This window comes from Zootermopsis nevadensis, unplaced genomic scaffold, assembly GCF_977971745.1.
Source record: "Zootermopsis nevadensis isolate Lab colony 2312 unplaced genomic scaffold, Znev_1.0 Znev_ptg000002l, whole genome shotgun sequence".
NCBI classification, from domain to species: domain Eukaryota; kingdom Metazoa; phylum Arthropoda; class Insecta; order Blattodea; family Termopsidae; genus Zootermopsis; species Zootermopsis nevadensis.
This window is the reverse complement of record NW_028259134.1, coordinates 7,491,428-7,513,941: the sequence shown is the minus strand read 5'-3', so window position 1 is coordinate 7,513,941 and position 22,514 is coordinate 7,491,428. Positions and strand designations below refer to the sequence as shown.

At 43.9% G+C, this 22,514-nt stretch overlaps 1 protein-coding gene and 1 long non-coding RNA gene across 4 annotated transcripts; both read right to left on the bottom strand.

Annotated features, from left to right (window-relative positions):
- Positions 1–7,451: 7,451 nt before the first annotated feature.
- LOC147875053 (uncharacterized) lies at positions 7,452–14,797 on the bottom strand. The gene is made up of 3 exons (XM_087348598.1): positions 14,285–14,797; positions 10,617–10,999; positions 7,452–8,597 (listed from the first exon to the last, which is right to left on the bottom strand). Exons 1-3 carry the CDS (start codon positions 14,669–14,671, stop codon positions 8,060–8,062), a joined length of 1,308 nt encoding a protein of 435 aa, XP_087204724.1. The 5' UTR covers positions 14,672–14,797; the 3' UTR covers positions 7,452–8,059.
- A 1,544-nt stretch (positions 14,798–16,341) lies between these two features.
- On the bottom strand, positions 16,342–22,499 carry LOC110837007 (uncharacterized). 3 transcript variants are annotated; one of them, XR_015535132.1, is made up of 5 exons: positions 22,405–22,499; positions 21,931–22,123; positions 20,331–20,459; positions 19,784–19,877; positions 16,342–19,285 (listed from the first exon to the last, which is right to left on the bottom strand). It is a non-coding gene; the product is annotated as an uncharacterized LOC110837007 (long non-coding RNA). The 3 variants fall into 3 exon arrangements; XR_015535134.1 differs by lacking the exon at positions 22,405–22,499 and adding an exon at positions 22,298–22,398; XR_002545528.2 differs by lacking the exons at positions 16,342–19,285; positions 19,784–19,877 and adding an exon at positions 21,242–21,302 and having other exon boundaries at positions 20,081–20,459.
- Positions 22,500–22,514: the final 15 nt, after the last annotated feature.

Sequence of the window (22,514 nt, the reverse complement as noted above, 5' to 3'; positions counted from 1 at the left end):
CGGAATCGGAACTTGGAGTTGCCGTATTCTTGGAACCTATGGTGGCCTGTTAAATGAAGTCCGCCAGTTCTTTGTCCCTTCGCCTGTTGGTTCGCAACTCTGGTCCGACAGTTCTAATTCTCAGCTGTTTTCCATGCATTTTGTGACGAAGTGACTGACCTGGTTGTAGTAAAGCTGATATAATAAGACCTGCAGCTGGGATGCCGTGGTCCGTACGCGTTGTTTCGATTAGTTTTCCGGTGCCGTTGAATTGGCGTCGCGACGCGTGGAAGTTGTGGTCTCCCAAAACGTTCGCGGTGGTCGTTGGTCGGTCAACAGATCGTCGGCGATGGCCTTCCTTCAATCCGTCATATAGGCTGCTACGAGTCCTGAAGTCTTGCCCCACGTTGGGCGCCAAAAATACTTTGTAACCGGTCGTTTCCACTGTCGGGGACATCGCGGCGTCCGGTACGACGTGGCTGGTCGCACACTGCGTCCCATCCCGGAGAGTGACGTAGCTGGTGGGATATTTCGTGTTTTTGATGGGTTGTCTCGGGGATTCTTAATTAGCTTAGCGAATCGGTAGGCATGGACCAAGTCTCATTTTGGTGTCACGGCCAGTTCATAACAGACCGATTAACACTCGGAATGTCTAGATGGAAGACGTGATTTATTTGAGACCTGCGTGGTCGTTGATCCCGCGTTGATGCTTTATAATCCACGGCGCAAACCTGAAATGGCTCCCTTGCCTCTTCTGGTTCTCCCAGTGGGGCTTTATACTCATGGCCTTGTTTCCATCGATCGCTCGACTCGCAGTTGTTGGCATAGGAATGTATCGCACGCTTCATCTGTGGCTTCAAAGTTCTGTTCTGTCCTGGGTGTGACGCGAACTGACTGCTGCGATGCGGGGCTAAGACGTCATTTACTAACCCATGCGGTATTACCAGCTGATCGGGGCAATGACTTCCCGGTCGCCGATGTAGTAAGCTACCTTTGTCAAGGTAACACTGAGCGTTGTCGATGTTATTTCTACACACATTCTGACGAAAACTGTCGCTTTGCTGCTTTTGCCATATGTTTCCCGACTCAAGAGGTCGTCTTCCAGCGTCGCGATGTGTCGACTTAGGGCATCTACATGCTGGATAGACTTTCCTGGGCGGTATTCTGCTGTGAAATAAAACTCCGCTAATCGGAGAGACGATCTCATTTACCGAGAATTTCTTTAGATACGCCACAGCTCGATGGTCAGTTCGGGCTACGAACTGACGACCATACAGACAGCTTCGGAAGTGACGTGTGGCCGACACTAGAGCTAAAAGTTCTAATTCACTAGAACTGTATCTCTGTTCCTGTTCGTTTAACTGTCCAGATGCATGGGCTATGGGTCTTCGTTGGCCTCTTGATACTGAGACAGAATACATGCTACCGCCGCCTTCTAGCATCGGCTGTAACGTAAAATGCCTGCGAGAAGTCAGGGTATGCAAAAATTGGGGTTGTTAACGCCAGTCTTAAATGCTCAAAAGCATTTTGTTGGTCTTGGGTCCAGACAAAATTTTCATTTATTCTAATCAGCTGGGTCAACGGTTATGCTCGTTGTGCATAATTTGTTATCATTTTATGATAAAATCCTGTCAATCCAAGAAAAGATCTAACTTCACGTACCGTTTTTTTGGAACTGGATAGCTCAGCGCCGCTTTCACTTTATCTGGCTGTAGCTTTAGATTAGCTCTCTCCAGCCTCTCTAACACATGTTCTAGCCTTTTCGCGTGCTCTTCAAGCGTAGAGCTGAAAATTATCAAGTCATCTGAGTAACAGTAGACCTCCGTGCCTATTAAATCTGCCAATACTTTATCCACCAGGGACTGAAACGTCGGAGGTGAATTGCATGAACCAAAACATAAGCGACTATATTCTTAATGCCCAGTCTTTTCTTTGTCTTTATCCGCGATCTCCACTCGCAAAAATCCACTGAAACATTGCAGCACCGGGAGTAACGGCTTCCATGCAAAGACGCCACCGTGGGTTATGCCTCAATCAACTGTGTGGATAGGCGTGGATAAACCCAAAAGCAAAAGGCACATAGAACACAAAATCTTCAATTAAATATATTATCATAAAGAAAGAAACAAACATACACAAAAGACAATAAAAGAACCGGCAGACCCGCACAGAGCTAACGCCGCAGAGCCAAAAGAAATTTAGAATGAAAAGGCCGAACCCGAATTTCTAGTAGCGTTTCTGGCGAAAGCCTGTACGGCAGTGGTCTTTTCAGTTACAGGGCAACACACGGAAGAGGTAGATGGGTGGGGGCAAGGACAACTGCGCATGGCACACTTGGTTAGTGAATTTAAACCTCTAAAATCTGTGCACATTCTCCATTTCTGTGTGCCATCCATGCTCCAATATGGCGGGGCTTTACCACGGACTATCTATCACTTGCACGTGTAATGCCTTTTTTTAAACAAATCTTGAATTTGTTCTATCATACCATCTTTACCCTTTATGGAGGTTTCCGTATCGGCGCTGCATTTCCTGTTTCTATGGTATGAGTTACTACTTTAGTACTATCGAACTCCCTTGTCCCTCTTCAAAAAATACGTGGGCGTGCTTCTGTATAACCGCCCTCTCACTTAAATGCTTCATTTTACTCTTTAGAAGTGGCCTCATTTTTGTTGTAACTCTGTTTCGAAATTATTTCGCAATTTCCGTTTCCGTTGACTTCGTTAATTAGAGATTCCGATACCATCACGTGCTTTGGAATTTCAAGCGGCCGTGGACTTGCATTTGTTAGTTGCAACAATAAGTGCTCTGAATTTGCCTTGGTCTCAGTCACCATAGTAAATATCTTCTCTAGCGTGTTGTTGGAAACCCACACGTGCACTGACACCGCACATAGGCGCAGGGGGACTGCGTCTAACGTTAGCTAAAACACACGCGGCATAGAGACCTTGCGTCGGCAGATCTACTGGGTCGTCTACACATTCTCGATGGGGAATGGCCATGGGGCCAGTTAATTTTCCTCTCACTATGCATTTGCTTAGAGGCGGCATGACCTTCATCTCCGAGGTATACACTGGGGTCGAACCCGTCGACGACGCATTGATTGTAGAGCGAAATCAGAGGCGTCGCTCAAATGCTCCACAAATCCTTCTGCTGAGTTAGATGTACCTACGAGGTCAAATCTTTGTCCGTCCAGCAGCAAAGTTTGGTCCTCGTAGCTAACAGTGGCTCCATGTTGCCTCAGAAAATCGCTTGCCCCCGTGTCAATAATTAATTTCTTTGCCTTGGCTTGAATATTCGCTTCGAGCACTGGGGCTGGAGCTGACTTCAAGGGGTTCATCAGATTTCATCGGTTAAGGTAATTCCGGGAGACATGCCGCACTTTTTGCAACATTTGTTCTAACTCAATCCGAAAATGGTCAAAACGGCTGAAAATTCAGAGATATCATATTTAAGATCTCTACTATACTAATCCGTAAACAAAATATCTAAAGCAAATTAATTCTCAGAGATACAGGGCGATAAAAAAAGTTGTATTTGCGGCGTCTCTGCCGGACATACCGGGAGAGACGCCGCTCTTAGAAAACATCCTGTGAATTCAAAGAGAAACATATGTAAATGAATACTGATGAACTGCATTCAAACTAATGAATTAACGTGAACAATGAAATGGAAAAATATGTGAATACCAATAAAAATTCAAAAGTTAATGAATATTCAAATGAATTTTGAATTATCAAGTAAATTAAAAAAAATGTTCCAGAGGTTGCTTGGAGTCTAAGTGTAAACCAGTGAATTTAGAGTCTAAGCGTTAGTCAATGAAATTTGTACGGAGAGCAGAACTCATGCAGCCAGTTTCTGCAACAGTTTTCCCAATACTTACAGCACTTGATGTTACAGTTTTCAGGGGTCTCTTGATTAGAATTTTTTTTATAGTTTTTCAGTCTTATAGACCTGAAGTACTCGAACTGTTCACCTCTGCTCTTTGACTTCATTTCCTCTTTGCTTCTTTCGCCTTTCCTCTATGTTGGCTGCTTCAATGAGGACAGAAGCCAGTTGAGTTTATTCTCGGTATTTTCAACACTGGACTAATCTTCCTCAATAATATAAGATAATGCAATAGAAGTACTGCACTGAGTACTCTATAATGTATGTGTATGATTTTTTAAATCAGATGTGGTATTTTTTAAGTGCGGCATCTCTCCCTTAATTTCTTGCGGCGTCTCTCCCTATCTTCAGGGAGAGACGCCGCGCCCTCCCACTTGCCTTACCCAATGACCAACATGGCGGCCACATCGTGTGAAGTCAAGACCAACTACGCTGGAAACTTCTATGTATCGTGATTTCATAGTTACTTCGACTGGATCTAATAAAGACACATCTCATGAACAATAGAAATAACTTTGAGAATAAAATTAACAAACTCACCGCATGAAATCAATTATAACTCTTGCAAAACAGCACCGATTATCAATGCGTCCACTCACAACATTTATCTTGGCTCGCTGAACCAGGACATGTACGAGGTGCGATCGGCAAGTTTCCAGACTGTGTCAATAGAGGGCGAACCGGATGTAGTACGAGCTTCTGCCGCTAGGGGGTGCGGCCTACATTCATAGTGAATCAGTGTGCCAGCCGGCATCATCGAATTAGCATTTGTTTCTTAGTTACGGGCGTTTTGGTAGTGCATTACACCGACCCTCCTGCGATTTTGGAATGGCGTGTGCATCAAATTTTGCCAAAGACTCGCCAAAACGGCTACGGAAACCTATGAAATGCTAAAGCAAGCATTTGGGGAGTCCGCAATGGGTCGTGCACAAACTTTTGTGTGGCATTCACGTTTTAAAAATGGCCGAACCTCTGTCGATGATGACGAGCGTTCTGGACGACGATCTTCGAGCACAACGCCCGAAAATGTTACGAAGATTCGGCAGGCCATTCACGAATATCGACGTCGTACCATCAACGACTTGTGCGACATTGTTGGGATAGGCTATGGGACCTGTCAGCTGATTCTAAAGGAAGAACTCCACATGCGACGCATCCTGTCTGAGGACCAGAAGCAGAATCGACTTCTCGTTTGTCAGGAGCTCAAAGATCTTGCAAGAACCGACCCCAAATCCCTTTCTAAGCTCCGTGTGACTTCTTCCTCTTCCCAAAGATGAAAATTCAGCTAAAGGGAAGGAGATTTGAGACGATAGAAGAGATTCAGGCAGAATCGCAGATGGTGCTTGACAGGCTGACAAAGAAAGATTTCCAGGGATGCTTCCAGGCTTGGCTGCGGCGCTGTGATCGTTGTGTTCACTCCCAGGGGAACTACTTCGAGGGTGATGGATGAATTTAATACCTGAGATAAGTGTACGGGTTTTTATAGGCGCAGTCTGGAAACTTTCCGATCGCACCTCTTACTGACATCGGCCTAGGATTAACGGAACACACCGAATTAAAAAATGCGGCGTCTCTCTCGCCGCGGCATCTCTCCCGGATTTACCTTACAACCCGTACGTTTATGGACGACGACTCGCGGTTGTCGTTCTCTCAATTTCCGACTGAACCTCCGTTTGTTGCACTAAATTTTGGGGGTTGCTCCTTTGGTACCAATTCTGTCTCTGCTAGGGCATCCTATTTTCATGTTGATCACGCGAATAGTGACCGCGAGTGTTACGATCGTCTGCTAGTGGCTGCCTACATACAGTCCCTTGCAAAATGACCGAAACTTCCACAGTTATAGCAACCACCAGCAGAGCGGGAACGGTAGTGCGCCAGGGAATGCTTGTAAGTTACGGGTGTGAAGACCAAGGTCAACGGTCAGCTGTTAGATCGTTATTACCGGCCTACTCACTATTCCGACTGTCGGTAAGAAAAACATTATCCGACTTATTCTCCGCATTGACAGTTAAATGAACCGTGTTCGCTATTTAGGGGATCTAAACTTTACCTGCATTGAAATGTCTGGACGCAATCCAAGGACCGACGCCGACAATTGTCGCTTTTCGAGCTCTGTCTTGAACCGCTGGGATACGTGAGGAGGGTAGTGTTTTCTTTGCCAAAGTGCGGACCCTATCCACAAATGTTTGGGAATCCGCGTCTTTCCTTTGTTTGACTGTCAATAATTGTAGGTAGTGAAACTGATCCTGCATTATGTCTTGTAATCTTTGTTTGAAACGTTCCCACGTTGTATTTTCCACATGGAACTCTGTACTTCCTGTGTAAAATGTCTTGGCCACGCCTGTGAGTTTTATATTCGCTGCATAAATGTTGTCATCCCCTGCCCATGAAACCACTTTTCCTGCTCCGTTTATCGCACCACTAAATTCGGGAATGAGGGAAACGACAGATAAATCTTTCATAGTTTGTACGATTCGAGGTTTCTTTTCTTGAGCCGAATTAGCTGCGAGGTCAGATATTTGCTGTTGCAAAGCTGTTGTTAAATGTTAGCTAGGTCTATTTTAATAATATCGTCACTGTACACTGATCGATCACTGGGATGGGTGGAGTTGACGGAAAAGCCTGAGATTTTAGTGCCAAATAACGCGAGAAACTCAACTGTACAAAAGAGAAAAATGCCTGAAGAAATCACAAAGTGTGGGCCTGGAAAGTACAGTTGCCGCCAACTGTAAAGATCCGTGGTAGAGTTTGCTTACAATTTGTGAGGGTAGCGAAGCCTATCCCAGATCGCTGCACAGAATCGCTTCTGGGATTCGCGCCTGGTCCAGGACATAGGGGACGACGAATGTAGAAGCAGCAATTGCACACACATTTATTGTCTTACGAACTAGAACTCGTAATCTGCAAAGAGAAGAATTACGATATAACCTATAGAGGTGATACTGGTGCAGGCAGTTCTCTGTCCTAAAATTTTCTGATATTCTTAGGTGTAGAATAGCTCAGAGAGCCTTCTCTCCACCAGCGGAGTCTAACGTTGTACACAATCGCTCTCTTTTGTAATTTCCCTACTCAATGTAGCACATACCGTCTTGGTTTTCCTTCAAACAAACTCACATATTGAGAAGGCCTACCTGATAATGACTCGACGTTGCGGTTGCCGTGACGCCGATAGTGGTGTTCTGCATCCACTCAGTTTCGATGTCAAAGATCAACTGCCTGTCCTCTAACTTTTGTCGCATCATGACTTTAATTGCAACTTTGGGAATTAGCTATATTTTTCCAGGGAGAACGCCACGAACTCTAAGCACCCAAGTGTCAAAAACGACACGTGCCTGGTTAGGTAGGCGAACCAGGAAATTAACTCTATTCCTCATGGAAACAAAGCACCGGGTGTTCCATGAGAACTACCCACGTGCACCTCACTACATCTAATACCGGTATACTCTGTACAAAAATAAGCAGAAACTCTACAATATGGCTGACACATTTCAAAATGCCACGCTTTGCCCCTCAATGCACGTGCAAGGGAATTTAAGTCTGTTGGTGGAATCCATTCAAAGAGACACATGGAAATGCAATGCAAATCTTTGTAAACATGTTTTGTGTTTATTTCCTCTTCGCTTAAATCCTAGTTACATTCAGGAATTTGTATCACAGTGGGATAAACAAAGAAATCGGAAATGAGATACACTTAGGCAAAAGAAACTGTATTAATCTTGTAGGATTTGAGGTTTTCACAGCGGTGAGTCTAAAGATTGCTGTCTTCTGGGTTGTTGCGCCGTGTAGTCTGGTAGATATCCACCACCGTGTCAGAGGTCCATGCTGCCTGCATCATCAGGGCGATGAATGTACACCGCTAGACGCGCCCACGCTCTCCTATTGGTCACCACCCACGCCTGATTTGCTCTCATTGGCTAGGATTCGGCTACTCCGGTAACTGTCCGGTCCCTTAAACCTGGCTCTTTCCGCTCGATTGACACATTCATCACCCTAATGACGGAGGCAGCATGGACCTCTGAAATGTTGGTGGAAATCTATGAGACTACACGGCGCAACAACCAAGAAGACAGCCATCTTCTGTATTAAACATTTTTCCTGGAGCTTACAATATTTTGAAAAGTAGAAGTTCGGCCGTTTGCAAGAGATGCAGGGCAATTTATAGTAATTTTCAAAAGGAATTTAGTTCCATGGTTCACCTGAAGCGGATCTGGCGATACCCGTTCACGACTACAGTGCGCGTCCGATTGTAAGATAAAGAGTTATCAGAAAATCTTATTGGTGTTAGTCTTAACGGTGAGTGAAGGTCTATGTCAGTATTCAGGTCCATGTTAGAGGATTCTGGAACATTAACTACGCCTTCAGAAGAATCGGTTTCGTTATGTGAAGTAAAGAAATCCAGATTAAAATAATCGAAAAGCTTGACGGTTGCAGATCTTTCTTCGCGCAAATTCCAGTAGAAGGCATAACGACCCATGGTTCCATAAAAAAATAAATAGCCATAATTCTGGTGAGACGCGTTATAAAGAGAAGGTACAATGTATTTTAATGTTAACTTATGGGGTCCTTTATGAATTAGCAGTTCTTTTTCGTGGTGAATCTTCTCCAGGAAGAAATGGTCCCTGCCATTGTTTATTAGGCGCATGCGCAGATATATCGATCTCTGCTCTTCACTCCTCTGATTATGTTGAACTTGAGATGAAGGCAGGCAATTGAACCAAGTGTAAGGCACCCTGTAAGAAACACCAACACAGATTAAACAATTAAGCCGTGTTCAGTGCAGGGAATTGAACTAGGTGCAAAATTCCAGCGACCTTCAGCTACGTCACACGACGAGGTCAAGGGTGACGAAGGCGCCATGTGCTGTTACTTTCCCTCCGACACCCCTACCCACAATTTTGGATTCCAACGACAATTCTTTGTCTGTTTGTTTGTAACTGCAACAAAACTCAGAGATATTTTGCGACAATCAAGCTCAGGCCATGCATGAGTCAGAGGTCCGTGGTCTAACTTGTGCTCAAAGAATTTTCAAGCGACAAATGTTATGATTGTATGTAACCACACTCTGACATCGGGAGGCTCCCACCTAGCAGAATCTGCACCCCCGAGGCCAGTGGGTTATCGTACGGTGTCAAGCCCAGACAATCACCGTACGCTATTAAAGATTACATAACCTCATAAAGTGATAAAGCGTTGCAAAATACCCGAAGAACATCCGCGGACCTCATAAAAAAAGTGCATGAACAACGATTTTCAATCCAACAGATTCTTAATGTGCCAAATGTACCAAAGTCCATTCAGGGAATCAGATTTACAAAATGAAGTACCCGTTAAAGACTTTCGAAATTATCGTCGAGTGGGGGGCGGTTGGACAGCGGCCCATTTTGCCCAACGGTTACCTGCAACGGTTTTCCACACGGACACAAACATAGCTTTTTTTCGGAACATCACGTAAGACAGACAGACATAAAGGAACCTTATCCTTCTTTCACGTTGAAGTGCTATGCTTTATGCCTGTCAGCAATCGGCTGGGATTCTTCGAACAAAGAAACAAATGTCCTACAACAGTGGACAGTCGTTCATAGAAGTGGCGCTTTTGCGGAGTCTCACGAGGAAGTCAGCGAAGAAAATCTCGATCAAGATAACCGTCTCCGGGTTGAGATTTAATATTTTTTGTTGCTTACACAAATTCAGGCTCAGCATCAAGCAAGGGGAATCAGAATAAACAGCAAGAATTGCTCGATCCAGGGAAGTGAACAGACGATGGCGTGCGGCTGGGACAAACGTAGGTTTTAGTAATGTGCGTTTACGTAATTCGTGATCAAGCCTCCTTGCTAAGTTTCAGGACTACTAACTAAACAAGTCGCTGTGACTGACGGCATCAGTGTCAAGTTGAACAATAATTTATAGCACGGCGAGAAAGACGCATTTTTACTGTAAAACATTTAAGACGTCCTTCTTGTGCTTTCCTTCCACTTTGAACACAGAAGACGGAATCAAGCATCCAAAAACATCGTGAGTATACTTCAGGCCTGTTTAGGGGCTCCAGTTCAGTAGCGGAGCATTTTACAAGCGACTCTAAAGGTACAATTTGGCTGCACGCGACAGAGACAAGCGACCGAGGCAGGCGAGAGTTACGAGACCGAGACAGGTCGCTTCCTGTCTGCTCTCTGTACAATCGTATGAAGTAGCTTCAGTATTCTGACTTCGCCATTGGACCTGACACTGAAACGAGGCCTTCTCAAAAGTGTTTTGCAAAATCACTCCAAACTGAAAGTGTACGAATACAATCGCACAGCCACAGTGCGTTGGACCTATTTTGCGAGCGCTGTCAGGAAAGCCACGTGTGGAGAACACACCACCGGTGCGTCCTCTGGAAGCCGACTAACTAACAAACTCCCTGGTAGCAGAACCCGCAGGTCCGACGCCGATAACACCGAAGCCCGCCACCGGCCACGATCCTGCGCCAACTTCGTCCATTTTCCATCCTCACAGCCCACCTCCCTTCGATCCATCTTGATATTATCCTCTCATCTCCTTCCTGGTCTGCCCAGTGGTCTTTTTCCAGAAGGATTCCAAACCAATATTCTGTATGCACCCCTTGTTTCCGCCCCGCCCAGCCCCCATACGTGTCTGGAGAGCGAGAATGTTGTTAATTCGCAGTAGAAACTGAAGATGGCGAGGTGGCGTGTTATTTATTGATATAAGAATTTACCTAACGCGGGGCCCCAATTTAATGAGTTCTTCCTTACCCATAATGAGCCTTGATGTGGCATTCCGTTCCATTGACTGTCACCGCCTGTTCATGTGGGGTCATCCTGACCTGTCTCCGCATCAAGCGATGGCAAAGGTCAATACCCTTTGCCCCAGAGATTGAATAATAGCATCTAAAATTATCAGTTGTTTTCTCGAAGTGGTCCACGAATTTCGAGCACCGATTAAGTAGTTTGATGACTTCGTTTTTATTATCCGGGTTAAGCATGGCTAACCCCAAGCTGGTTGGGCAATGGTGGGCCATTCGCAGGAACCTGAAGAAGTCGTCCAGCAAACTGCCGGCGTAGAAGCACTTTTGATGTCCAGAGCCGGAGTATGGGCTGTAAATGTGTCTCCAGATGAAGGCTCTCAACTCGCGGTACTGCAAACAAACAGGGCAAATGTCAGAGGAGCAACTAACCACATCGGCTGTTATATCACCTTACGATGTCTCTGGTTTCCTTCAGTTCACACGTATGAAATTCTGATACCGTTATTCAAGTAATGAGCAGCTGCTGCAGTTGGTATGTCGTCGTTTAAATCATTGACGAATAAACAGTCGATGTTGCTTTGGGTGGTTTTCCTGTTCATGCTATTTGTAGCCGACTCTTCGTTACAAGAGAAGTAAGGAGACCGGTGGAGGGCTTTGGTTAATTCGGTGATGAACTTTCGGGTTACTTAAACCATCTGGGTTGCACTTGTAAGCAGATGATGTGGAAACACGGAGGATGCATATGAAAAATATCACTTCCGTTTAATCAGTGATTTGGTTTCGCTGTTTCTAACTGGCTACCTACCTACCTAACTAACTAGATGCCTTACGGTACTCGAAGGTTCATCACCGAACTAACCAAAGCCCTCCACCGGTCCCTGTCCTTGGCCAAATTCCTAACTTCCACAGATCCCGCCTGAGATTATCCTCCCATCTACGTCTAGGTCTCTCCAGCGGTCTCTTCCCCCCAGGCTTCCTGACCAATAACTGGTGCACACCTCTTGTCCCATCAATGCGCGCTACATGCACCGCCCATCTCATTCTTCTCGACGTAATCACCCTGACAATATTTGGGGAGGAGTACAAAATTTTAAGCTCGTCATTATGCAATTTTTTCAAGACCCCATCGTGTTTACTCCTAGGCCCAAAAATTCTCCTGAACACCCTGTTCTCAAACACCTGTAATCTGTGTTCCTCCCTCAGAGTGAAAGACCATGTTTCGCACCCATACAAAACAACACGCAAATTATTGTTTAAAACTTCAGGTTCTTAGAAATCAGGCGGGAAGACAAAGTATTTTTAACTGATAAGTAGCAAGCATTTCCGGAATTTAGCCTCCCCTAATTTCGTCGTGAATATAATTTTGATTTGTCATTGTTGTTTCACTGTTGCGTAAAGACGCGTATATAGTAACAGTATCAGAACTGTAACCTGATTGGTCGCCCAGGCCATCAAGGGACTCAAGCTTGGCAAGGCTCCGGGCCCCAACGGTATACCGAACAGGGTCCTGAAACATCTCCCACGACGCGCGGTAACCTTTCTCACGAAAGTGTTCAACGCGGTCCTTCGCAGGCAACACTTCCCCTCGGCATGGAAACACGCTCGAGTGGTGTCCATACTGAAGCCGGGGAAGGACCCCACGCTACCTTCTTCCTATAGACCCATCAGTCTTCTCGACACGGTCGGCAAACTCTGCGAGAAAATCCTACTAACGAGGGTCCTACACGAGGTCAGTGAACGCGGGCTGCTGCGCGACGAGCAGTTTGGGTTTCGACCCAGACACAGCACATCGTTACAGCTGGCTCGCCTCGTCGAAAGGGTCAACAGAAACCTTGATGAGAAGCGGCTAACCGGCGCGGTTTTCCTGGACGTGGCCAAAGCCTTCGACACAGTCTGGGTCCAAGGCCTCCTATACAAACTGACCGTCCTCAACTTCCCGTCGTACTTGGTAAAAACCATCTCTTCCTACCTCGCTGACCGGACATTCCAGACATCCTTCCAGTCGGCCATGTCCACACGTCGTACCATGCGGGCTGGAGTTGTGCAGGGCGGAATTCTCTCCCCTGTGCTCTTCAGTCTGTATGTCAACGACATACCCACACCGTCCCGCCACGTCGAGTTAGCACAATACGCGGACGACACGGCTCTAGTAGTCACGTCCCGTAGCCCAACGCTTCTCGTCAGGTATCTGGAGACCTACCTCAGTAGACTTGAGCTCTGGCTCAGGGCCTGGAGGATTGCTATCAACGTCTCGAAGAGCACCGCGGTTCTCTTCATTTCCGCGAGAAGACACATCCAACAGCCCCGAGCAGTGCAGTTCCTCGGACAGCCGATCCAATGGGTCAAAACAGCACAGTATCTGGGGGTCACCCTTGACGCCGGGCTTACTTGGTCGGCGCACGTCAACCAAGTGGGAAAGAAGGCAGCGCAACGATTAGGTGTGCTAGGCCCGCTTATCAATAGGAGAAGTGGCCTGTCAATCAGGAACGGTGTACTACTCTATAAGCAGCTCATCCGTCCCATAATGGATTACGCATGCCCGATCTGGAGGTCAGCTGCCCACAGCCACGTCCAGAAGCTGCAAGTTCTGCAATCCAAGTGTCTTCGAATTGTTACTAACGCGCCCTGGTACGTTAGTAACAGGCAAATACATGAGGATCTGGGGGTCCCTTTCTTTGCCGACCACATCAGAGCACTAACTGAGAGGTTTGACTCGAGGTTAGCTGGTGTGGGGAACCCCTTAGTTCGGCAACTCGGAAGACACTCGTGCCGAATGAGGGCTGCCAGAGTTCACCCAAGGGCAACCGAGGGCGACTGATGTTCAGCAGGCCAGCCGAAGCCATCCCCAAAAGACGGCCAAGTCAGCACAACGAGTGGTTAGACTACTCGGCTACCCTGACTGAGGTTTTCCGTGCTTTCCTCAGTTGTAAGGCGAATGCCAGGGTATAACTTAATAGGGGCACGGCCCGCCACCCTTCCCCCCGATCATGGAGGCCATCAGCTGAAGTGATCTTCCCCCCATGCCGCAGAGGCCTTCAGCCGAAACGGCCCCTCCCTCTCTGGGTTCATACCCCAGAGACCCAACCAACCAAATTCCTTCGACAACTTGCCTGACAGGATAACCTCCCATCAGCAGCAACAAATCCCAGTTTGAATGGTCGAGGCTCCCGCCACGACGAAACCCCGTTAGCGTTAGCAAAATTTCCGTTCTTATATTACGACCGTTTACCATTTCCAGCAATGCGTCTTGTGCGCAGGAATGGTTTCACCTAGGTAGGGACGATGCTTGCGCTTGCGCAGGCCTCTGCCCTCAGTTAGCTTCTTTGGTTGGTTGGTTGGTTTGGTTTTGTAACCTGATTGTCGATCAGTTTCTAGGTCAATGACAATTTACTCTGGTCGATTAAACGCACGAAGTCGCTTTCATTTCTGTTGTCAACCACGTGCACTCTTAGCTTCGTGTTGTTGATGTGACGAGCATATCCTCGGCCTGCAGCAGTTTCAGGAACGCGTCTGAATCTGCCCCGGCTCAGTCCGTCAAACAAAAGGAGTTATGCGCTTGTTTTAGAAGCAGAAATGTTAAACCTTAATCAACACTATTAAGGGTTTGTTCGTGACACAGCGTGCTTCACATTCTTGTGAGTTGTTACAAAGTTTGGCCCTTTCTCGCCCTCTTACCTTACGTTTCATAAGCATCAGTGCGATGTAATGTTGATCCATTAGCATTTGTTGCTTAGATGTTCGAAATTTTCCATTACGATGCCCGACATCCACCATAGCTGCAGTGAAATTATAAGTCTTTACCGTAAATTCTTCCAATGTCCGACCTTCTTCAAAACGAGACACGGCCTCCACCATAGCTCGATCAATCTTCTGACCCAAGGTCGAGAACCCGTGATTGAGAACTGAGGTGGCGACGTCACAGAATCGTTTGCACACGAGCCTCACGTGTGTAGCCAAGACATCGTAAGAGTAATGTTCGAAAATGAGAGCCAGCACCTCTGGCGGCAAGTCCGTGATGTTCACTTGCCGTTGATTGCCACGTTCAATTTTTGAGTTGATCATCCCGACGAAGATTTTATGCCAAAATATTCCTGGTGTTTAAATTATATTATCCGAGTAAAATATTCACGGTTTACAATTAAAATCTTGTTCACCTTTCTCGCCACACAAGACGTCAACAGGCCGTTACTAAGAGACAGTCAACAATGAGAAGCAGACAACGTAGTACAACAATGCACTGATGTCATGTCTCGCAGTTTTATTTGTTTATTTATTTAGTGTTCTGTCTGACGACAGGTCCATACGAACAGGATCCTTCCATCCTTTTCTCGGACTGGGACCTGTTCATATACGTTCTTGGCAGATGATCCAGAAGTGGTTTGCCATTGCCTTCTTCTGTGTGTGAATGGAGTAATTGTTGGGTGTGTGTCAGTACCCACTTCAAAACGCAAATGTGCAGAAGAACGAAGTCTTGGAATCTAGAGCAGGGTTTTCCTTTCTGAATCCTAACTTGAGCTGCAATTCGTGTTGCATGCGAAGATGCAAATGTATGAATTCCATTTGTATTTTGATGAAGTGTCTTTTTAAGCATTGAAACGCAAAATATTTTTTCCTTCATGATGAATGGTCCAGTTAAACAGTATCAGGAGAAGAAAGCTTGATTATTATTGCTTGTATTTAAGTTAGAATATTTTGCAGACTTCGTACACATTATTTTTAGTCTGCCTACAATTTGCATTCGGATTTCGATTTTAATTTTCTTTGGACAGCGAAAAAGACGCAATGATCTCAGAAACAGAAGGTAGGAGTAAAACTACGTTTCATCGGTCCAGGAATCTCCACAAGATGCTGAAGGCGTAAGAATTGTGGGCAGGACTTATATCGAAAGTTTGAAGAGAAATGAGGAACCAGTAGGGCTGTGTAGCTTTGCTGTCAAAGAAAACTGTATATGCGGTTCTAACGAGTATCTCTAATAAGTGATTAGCAATCCTGCTTTGTATTCGGGATATCCCGGGTTCAAAATATTCATTTCAGAATATTTTCCCAGGGGGCAAAGGAATTCATTGATCCTCCCAATCACTTCCTTCCTCCCACTTAGTCACCACTCGCATTTTGTACGCAGTTCAGTTTCTTCTAAAAAGGATTCGGGGTTATTCTTGAAGTCCACAGACGACGACATTCATCAAGAACGCCGTTTGTAGTGAAGCCAAGTTCACCACAGAGACGGACGTGACGGAGATGACCCCAATGAATGTTGTAACCCCTCAGTTAACAAGGTCTAGCAGTAAAGCGGTAGGAAAGAGGTAATAAGAGAAATTTACACATGAAGATTGTCTAAGTAGAATTAAATTGTATTAGACAATCTCCCCGGTGGAAGGAGGACTTTTTATGTCGTATCCCTGGCAGGGAATCGTTGGGCCCTTGACTACCCGCGTCAGGATACGAACTGAAGATCTGCCGAGCGGATGCGATCTTGTCTGATGGCCTTGGAGCTCGTGAGTAGGGCAGCGTTTAAGGGTGAAAGCCCAAGAACAATCTTCAATCAGCTTTATAGATTTCCTTTATTAAGTGATAATAATAATGAAGAAGGTGCTACAGCATTGGTTGCTGTGCCGAGACGCTGGATCCACAACCAAATCGTGTAGACCGGTGACAGCGTGACTGCCTCTGGTGATGTGTGAAAGCGTTTCCCCCCCCCCCCCCCCCCCCCGATACTAGTTTTGAAAGTGAATATAAAGGCCTCGGCAAATGGACCTGACATGAGTTAATTACTAAAGAATTCCCGGTTTTCGTCTTTTGGCACATCACGGATCCACTGCCTCCACACTTACAAATTCCATTAGGTCAAGCGTGAACAGACATACACTAGGAGGAGCGATGCGTTAGGGATGGTCTGGCTGCTGCAGCAGCAGTCACCGAAATACCAACCATAAGGTTCCCACAGTGGAGGGTAGGTGTTGACATACATTCTCCAAGATCCCTATTGAGACAATATCCGAAGGGACCCTCAATATGTGGTCCGCAGTTCGGATGCGACAATCGATTACTAGCTAAGACTCTGTATATTTGTTATGCTAAATAAAAGCCATGTATCCATTTCGTTACTTTCATTTCATTCCCATATCCCAAAGAAAATATTACCCGCTAACGCAGACGTATTCACGTAAAACCCACAGCCGTGTCCGCGACACAGCCACGCCCCGAGTTTTTTAAATTCAAGTTGAATCTTGGTTACGTGGTCCCATTTGCTTGTCTTCATATCTGTGTCAAATTGAAACTGCTTTCGTATTTTAATCGTTATCCATATTTATTAAATAATTATTATTTCAAGATAAAGGTATTTCACGTAAACTAAATAATTGTTATACTGTTTAATCTCCACGGTTATCGCAATTAATTATACAGAAGGCTACAAAAATTAAAAGACTTAATGACGTATGAAAGAAACGGACATTGTTTTGCATACAGGCACACGCAACTTTAAAATAACATTTTGTTTGAGATACCATGGAATTTTGAACCGGACACAAAACAGTCAACGAAATGCTGATAGTGACCACTTAAGGCTTTTACCCTTCGTAGTGGATCTGAAACATTGCTAAATTACCAGAAAACACAATAACAAAGTGAAGTATCAAAGCACACCGAATTAATTTTTTTGGTAATGTGAAGTTTATCCCCAAGGGGATAGAACTATTTACTGATACTTTTTAAAATATGTTTGAGGATTTTGCTGAAGTTACTTTTTAAGGCATGATAGGTAGAGTCGTTATACGACTTTTGTACTTTCAGATTATAATTTGGCTTACAATTCTACAGGCAGAAGTTGAGGTTTGCGTGATTTTTCTGAGGCACAATAAGTACTTCTAAATAATTGACTAAATGAGGGTAGTCCACCTTTTTCCCTCGCTCGGACCAGAATGGTTTTCGAGTTGGGCCTAAGGGCCATGAAACTCCTCCTGTTACTATTTTTGCATTGTCGTTATCTTTAACCTTTTGCGGCCCGATGTCGGACTGAGTCCGCCACGTAGGTTACGAAAATTTACGTGATTTGGAGTCAAACGGAGGCTGGCAAACTGTGTCAGTATATCATTCAAGCCTTATTTTTTCCACTAGTTCTATGCTACTTTTCCTGGTAAGACTTTGTGTACCTGATAACAGTGAAAGGAAGCAGGAGAGAGAAGTCGTCTTATTCTTACAGGTGTCCAAGGAAGCCAGGATAGGCGAAGGAAGAGGTCTATGGAAAATTCTTAACAGAAGAGGTAGGATGGTGGGACACATTCTAAGGCACCCAGGATTGGTTAATTTGTTAATGGAAGGAACAGTTGAAGGGAAGAATTGTAGGGGAGACAAAGATTGGAATATGTGACGCAGATTTTTGAGGATGTGGGCTGCAAAAATTATGTGGAAATGAAGAGATTGGCGCAAGTTCTTATACTAAAATTTGTGATTGTTACTTAAATTTAAAAGAAATGTGTATACTCCTTGTTTAATAAGATATTGTTATTTACCATGAGAAGGCTAATATTCAGAATATGTTAAAGCTATTATATATGCACATAATAATGCATAAAGCCCTTGTTTCATAATGTGATTAAAGGAGTAATATGTTCAATGCCTGATTATACCAAACATCGTGATCAGTTGATTAGCATTCATTCTTTTCATTCCGGAAGTTATGGGCAAGAATCTTGGCTTAGAGAGCAGCAATTATGATGGCTTTGTCCTCGTTTCCCTCAGTTCCTTAAGACAATGAGGGGATTATACCTAAAGTTAGTACACGACCACTTCCCTCCGCATCCTTTACAACTGATTAATTTAATCTCCCTGCCATTCGACAATATCCTTCTTCGATTCAAGACCTTGGCTTTCAGTGCATTTTCCCTCCATTACTGATGGTCCTTAGCCCCTTTATACCAATTTCGTATTCCCATTTATTTTCAAATCCTCTTCAGCCTCATGTCTACGTCTCTTACGTGGTCTACCACTCTTCCTTCTTCCTTTATGTCCACGCCATCTTTGAGGGATTTTATAAATGTTACAATATAATACATCCTCTGTCTCCTTATTAGTTTTGTTTCCCAGCTTTCTCCTTCATTTATGGGACCACGGATTTTTCTAATCATTCTTCTATCGAACATTCTAAGGACCTTAATTTCTTCTGAAGTCTCTGTCCAAGAACACGGGGGTTCCGATAATCTAAATTCGATATTAAGTCGCTTCAATTATATGTAACACTACTTCGCATTGTTTTGTTCTTTTTCAAGTATTAAGAATATAATGTGTACTTTTACATTCAACCAAAGGGAAGCGGTGAAACAAATGCTTAAAATTACTTCTAATATCCGTTGTAAACGATCATAATCTCAGTGTCTAACAACAGAGAAATTTGGGGGGGGGGGGGGGGGGGTCCATGGCATTTAAGGGAATGCCGCCACTCAAATTATCTTTCAAACGATTTGAAATGAGCGTGCTCTGCTCGCACTGACATCACAGAAACAGTCTCGAGCTGTTATGGCGGTTACGGTCGTATTTTCTTTGTGGTAAAGAAAAACCTCATCTCTCTCTTCTGTGTTTTAAAGTTAATAGATTGCACGGAAAGTGTAGCTTTGTGTTCTTACTCCTTAATTTGAAAGTCTGTTCTTCTGAATCTGCAGTCTTGTAACACAATGGGCTCTGGTGGGAATAAATAATGTGTTATGTAAACCACGTCTGTGGTAATGGCACTTTCTGGTGCTGTACTGCCCAGGTACCAGGCAGTTAGACGGCGCAAAGTCTTCTTTCAGGCCTGGCGTAGGATCTGTTAAGCTGATTCTGTATTAGATTTTATCTCGGAGACATGCCTTGATTTCCCCGTTTGATTACAGCTGTCACATTTTTCTATTACTCCGTATGTACCTTAACTAAATTCAAGTCCCTAGTTTTGTAATAATAATTTGTGCCTATTCATTATAATACTTAGAAGTACCTTACAAAATACAGCGAATAAATAAATACATCTGTTAACTGAAAGCATTGTCTGTCTCTTCATGGCATTTGAAAAGGTTTGTACTTCCCCAGGCACATGGCACAATTACCGGGTATATTGGGGCAACTCAGCCAAATTTACTTGTGCAATTTCTTTAAAATATCACACGTAGATCAGAAATCTATACAAAATTCTCAGTGTGTTACCTTCGTAATGACGTTTTTCTAAACGATGTTCATGAAGCAACAACATTTAATCTTCCCCTATTCCCATGAAAGACTGATGCACCTAACCGACGATCTGAAACAAGGAAAGAAGATGAAGTTCCAGGAATTAAAACGAGAAGCTGAGAATAGAGAAAACTGGAGAGCTCTTTTTGGGCAGAGCAATGGACTTGTCATAAGACAGAACACTGAATAATAATAATAATAATAATAATAATAATCCCATGAAGAGGGTTTCGTAACTCGAAAGATGTCGCCATAAGTGGATTTACTTAATACAAGACGCAAGGTGAAACTGCTGTGTGTTGATGGATGGTAAAATTAAACGTCTGTAAAGTAACTTATTTCAATATGACTTCTTGAGCAGATAATAACGAGAAGAAATAATTTTTCCTTGTGTGCTGAAACAACATTTCTCTTTTTATTTTTTGTAGCTCCTACATCAATTCCTAGTTTTCTACATAATTTTCATAAGGAAAGTAATTAAAATTAATGTGTTCGTGCAAACTACTGATTTTCCCAATCTAACATTTTTTTACGTTTCTCCTCCATCAATTTGTCTCTGTGTTTGAAGGTGTAATCGCTTTGATTCGGTAGGTTCTTGACGACACAAGTCGACATATTGGATCTACTAACATCCATGTTTGTCATCTTGCACCTGCAATTTGAAATATTAAAAGTGGAAACAAACCCTCTTTCATCATACATTAGTATATTAACTGCACTCGAGACAATTTTTATCACATTTCACTAACACAGTTACAGAAAATATGTAGCTCTATATGCGATGATGTAACTCATGAAGGAATGCGTCTTCTACCATAAATAATTTATTTAATGTAAATTTAACAGAAATATAATTTGAAAGTCGGTGCATGTATGTAAAGAAATTATCCATTTTCTTAACAATATGTATACTTTTACTTTTGGGGTCCTAAAATATCAGAGATTTCGTTATAGAATAAGTATAAAAGAATTATCGTAAAATGTGTTGACCAAAAAATATCCATGTCTGATGGGCTGGCTTTGTCTTTTGGTAGAATGGAAAACCGCTAGAAGCTAAGGGCACAGCTTCCACCGAAATGTCGTTGCTTATAATTTGTTTCCAGACAACCTTAACAAAAATTCCCCCAATGGGACGTCAGTGTACGATTCCCACACCATATTTCAGAACAGTTCCCACATGATCTTTCTTTCACGCATGCACATAGGACACTGGCCAACGTTCTATTATAACGTGATACATTTTATTACATCAAAGTGGAGGGAGAGATTACCTCTATTTTAGGACGCTGTCAAACGACTTGTGTTCTGTGCTAGCTAAGTTTCGTACACTTCATTAAGGCATTACCTTTGGTCAGAATAATAAATTTAATCACATGCTTTCTTTGGAGAGATAAGCGTGTCGTGTTTGAGACATGCGCCCATGACAATATTTACCTCTTTTAGCAATATATTTTCAAAAAATTGTTGTCTCACCAAAAGTAGTTCTGGAGAGGTTCTGCTGGACGTAAAACAGACAAAAATCAAAATTAAATGAATTTCCTTGGGATTTCTGGCTCTTGCACAAACAATTATGAAGAAATCTGTCTTTAGGGATGTTTTTGGACCTGATTACTCACTCTCTCAACAGCCATTTCCAAATAAACTTCCATAAAATATGGGAACATGAGACTAATAGGCGTCGTTACACCTGAAACTGGCCTAACACTTTGATGAAAGCCGAAGATTATGGCGATGCTGATGTGCTGAACGCCAGGAACTTTCTGCCCAAGAGAGTGCCACTGATCAAAGAAACTTACTCTAAGAGCTTCTGAATAATGCAGTTACAGTTTACGTCTGATTAGCATTACCTAGTAATTTGGCCTTTGCTTTAACGATACGGCCTGACCGCAACATCGCCCTGCCTGCTTTCACTCTACCCCCTTCCTCTCACCCATTTTTCACGCGTTGTATTCAAGGCCCTGAGTAAGCAGTAAGAACCTCTGAAACGTCGGACTGTTTCTACGTCACTACACGGCGCAGCAACTGCAAGATCGCAGTTATCTTGACCGGAAATGATTCACTTCCTAGAGCATTTCGATAGTAAGTTTGTGATTATACAGTCCTGAACAAACAAACAAACAAACCATCGGTTTTCCTTGTACTTGAAACATGCGTCGCAATTGCTAAAATATCGGCTGATGACGAAGATCATATCATCGATGACTTCTGTGTTTATGTGTTCATATTTGAAGTCCATGTCAGGGATCCCGGTCCACGTGTCTTCTGCAGGGTCATAATTTTCGATTCTGCGCTCGTTTAATGTCCACTTGTTTCCTCCTGCACACACACACACACACACACACACACACATTCCGTAAAAAGATCACAGCATATAAAAATCTGCTAAAGGGAACTTAGTCTATCCCCATAAGCGGGGCCCGTCTTGATAGTCGTAACTCTGTCACCTGGCCACGAAATGTTTGGCCTTTATTGAGCCACAACATTCATTACCTTATTCACAAAAGCCTGTAGTTGAACCATTCCCACATACTCTAGTTCCATAAACATTTTAATATTATCCTTCCTTTCACACCCATGTATCACAAGTGGTATCTTACCTTCAACTTTACCAATTATAACTTTCTAGATGTATGTATTTATCGCATCTTCAAAAAACCACTTGGTCAAGTTTCCTAGGTAACAAGAATGCTGAGTAAACAGATGACGT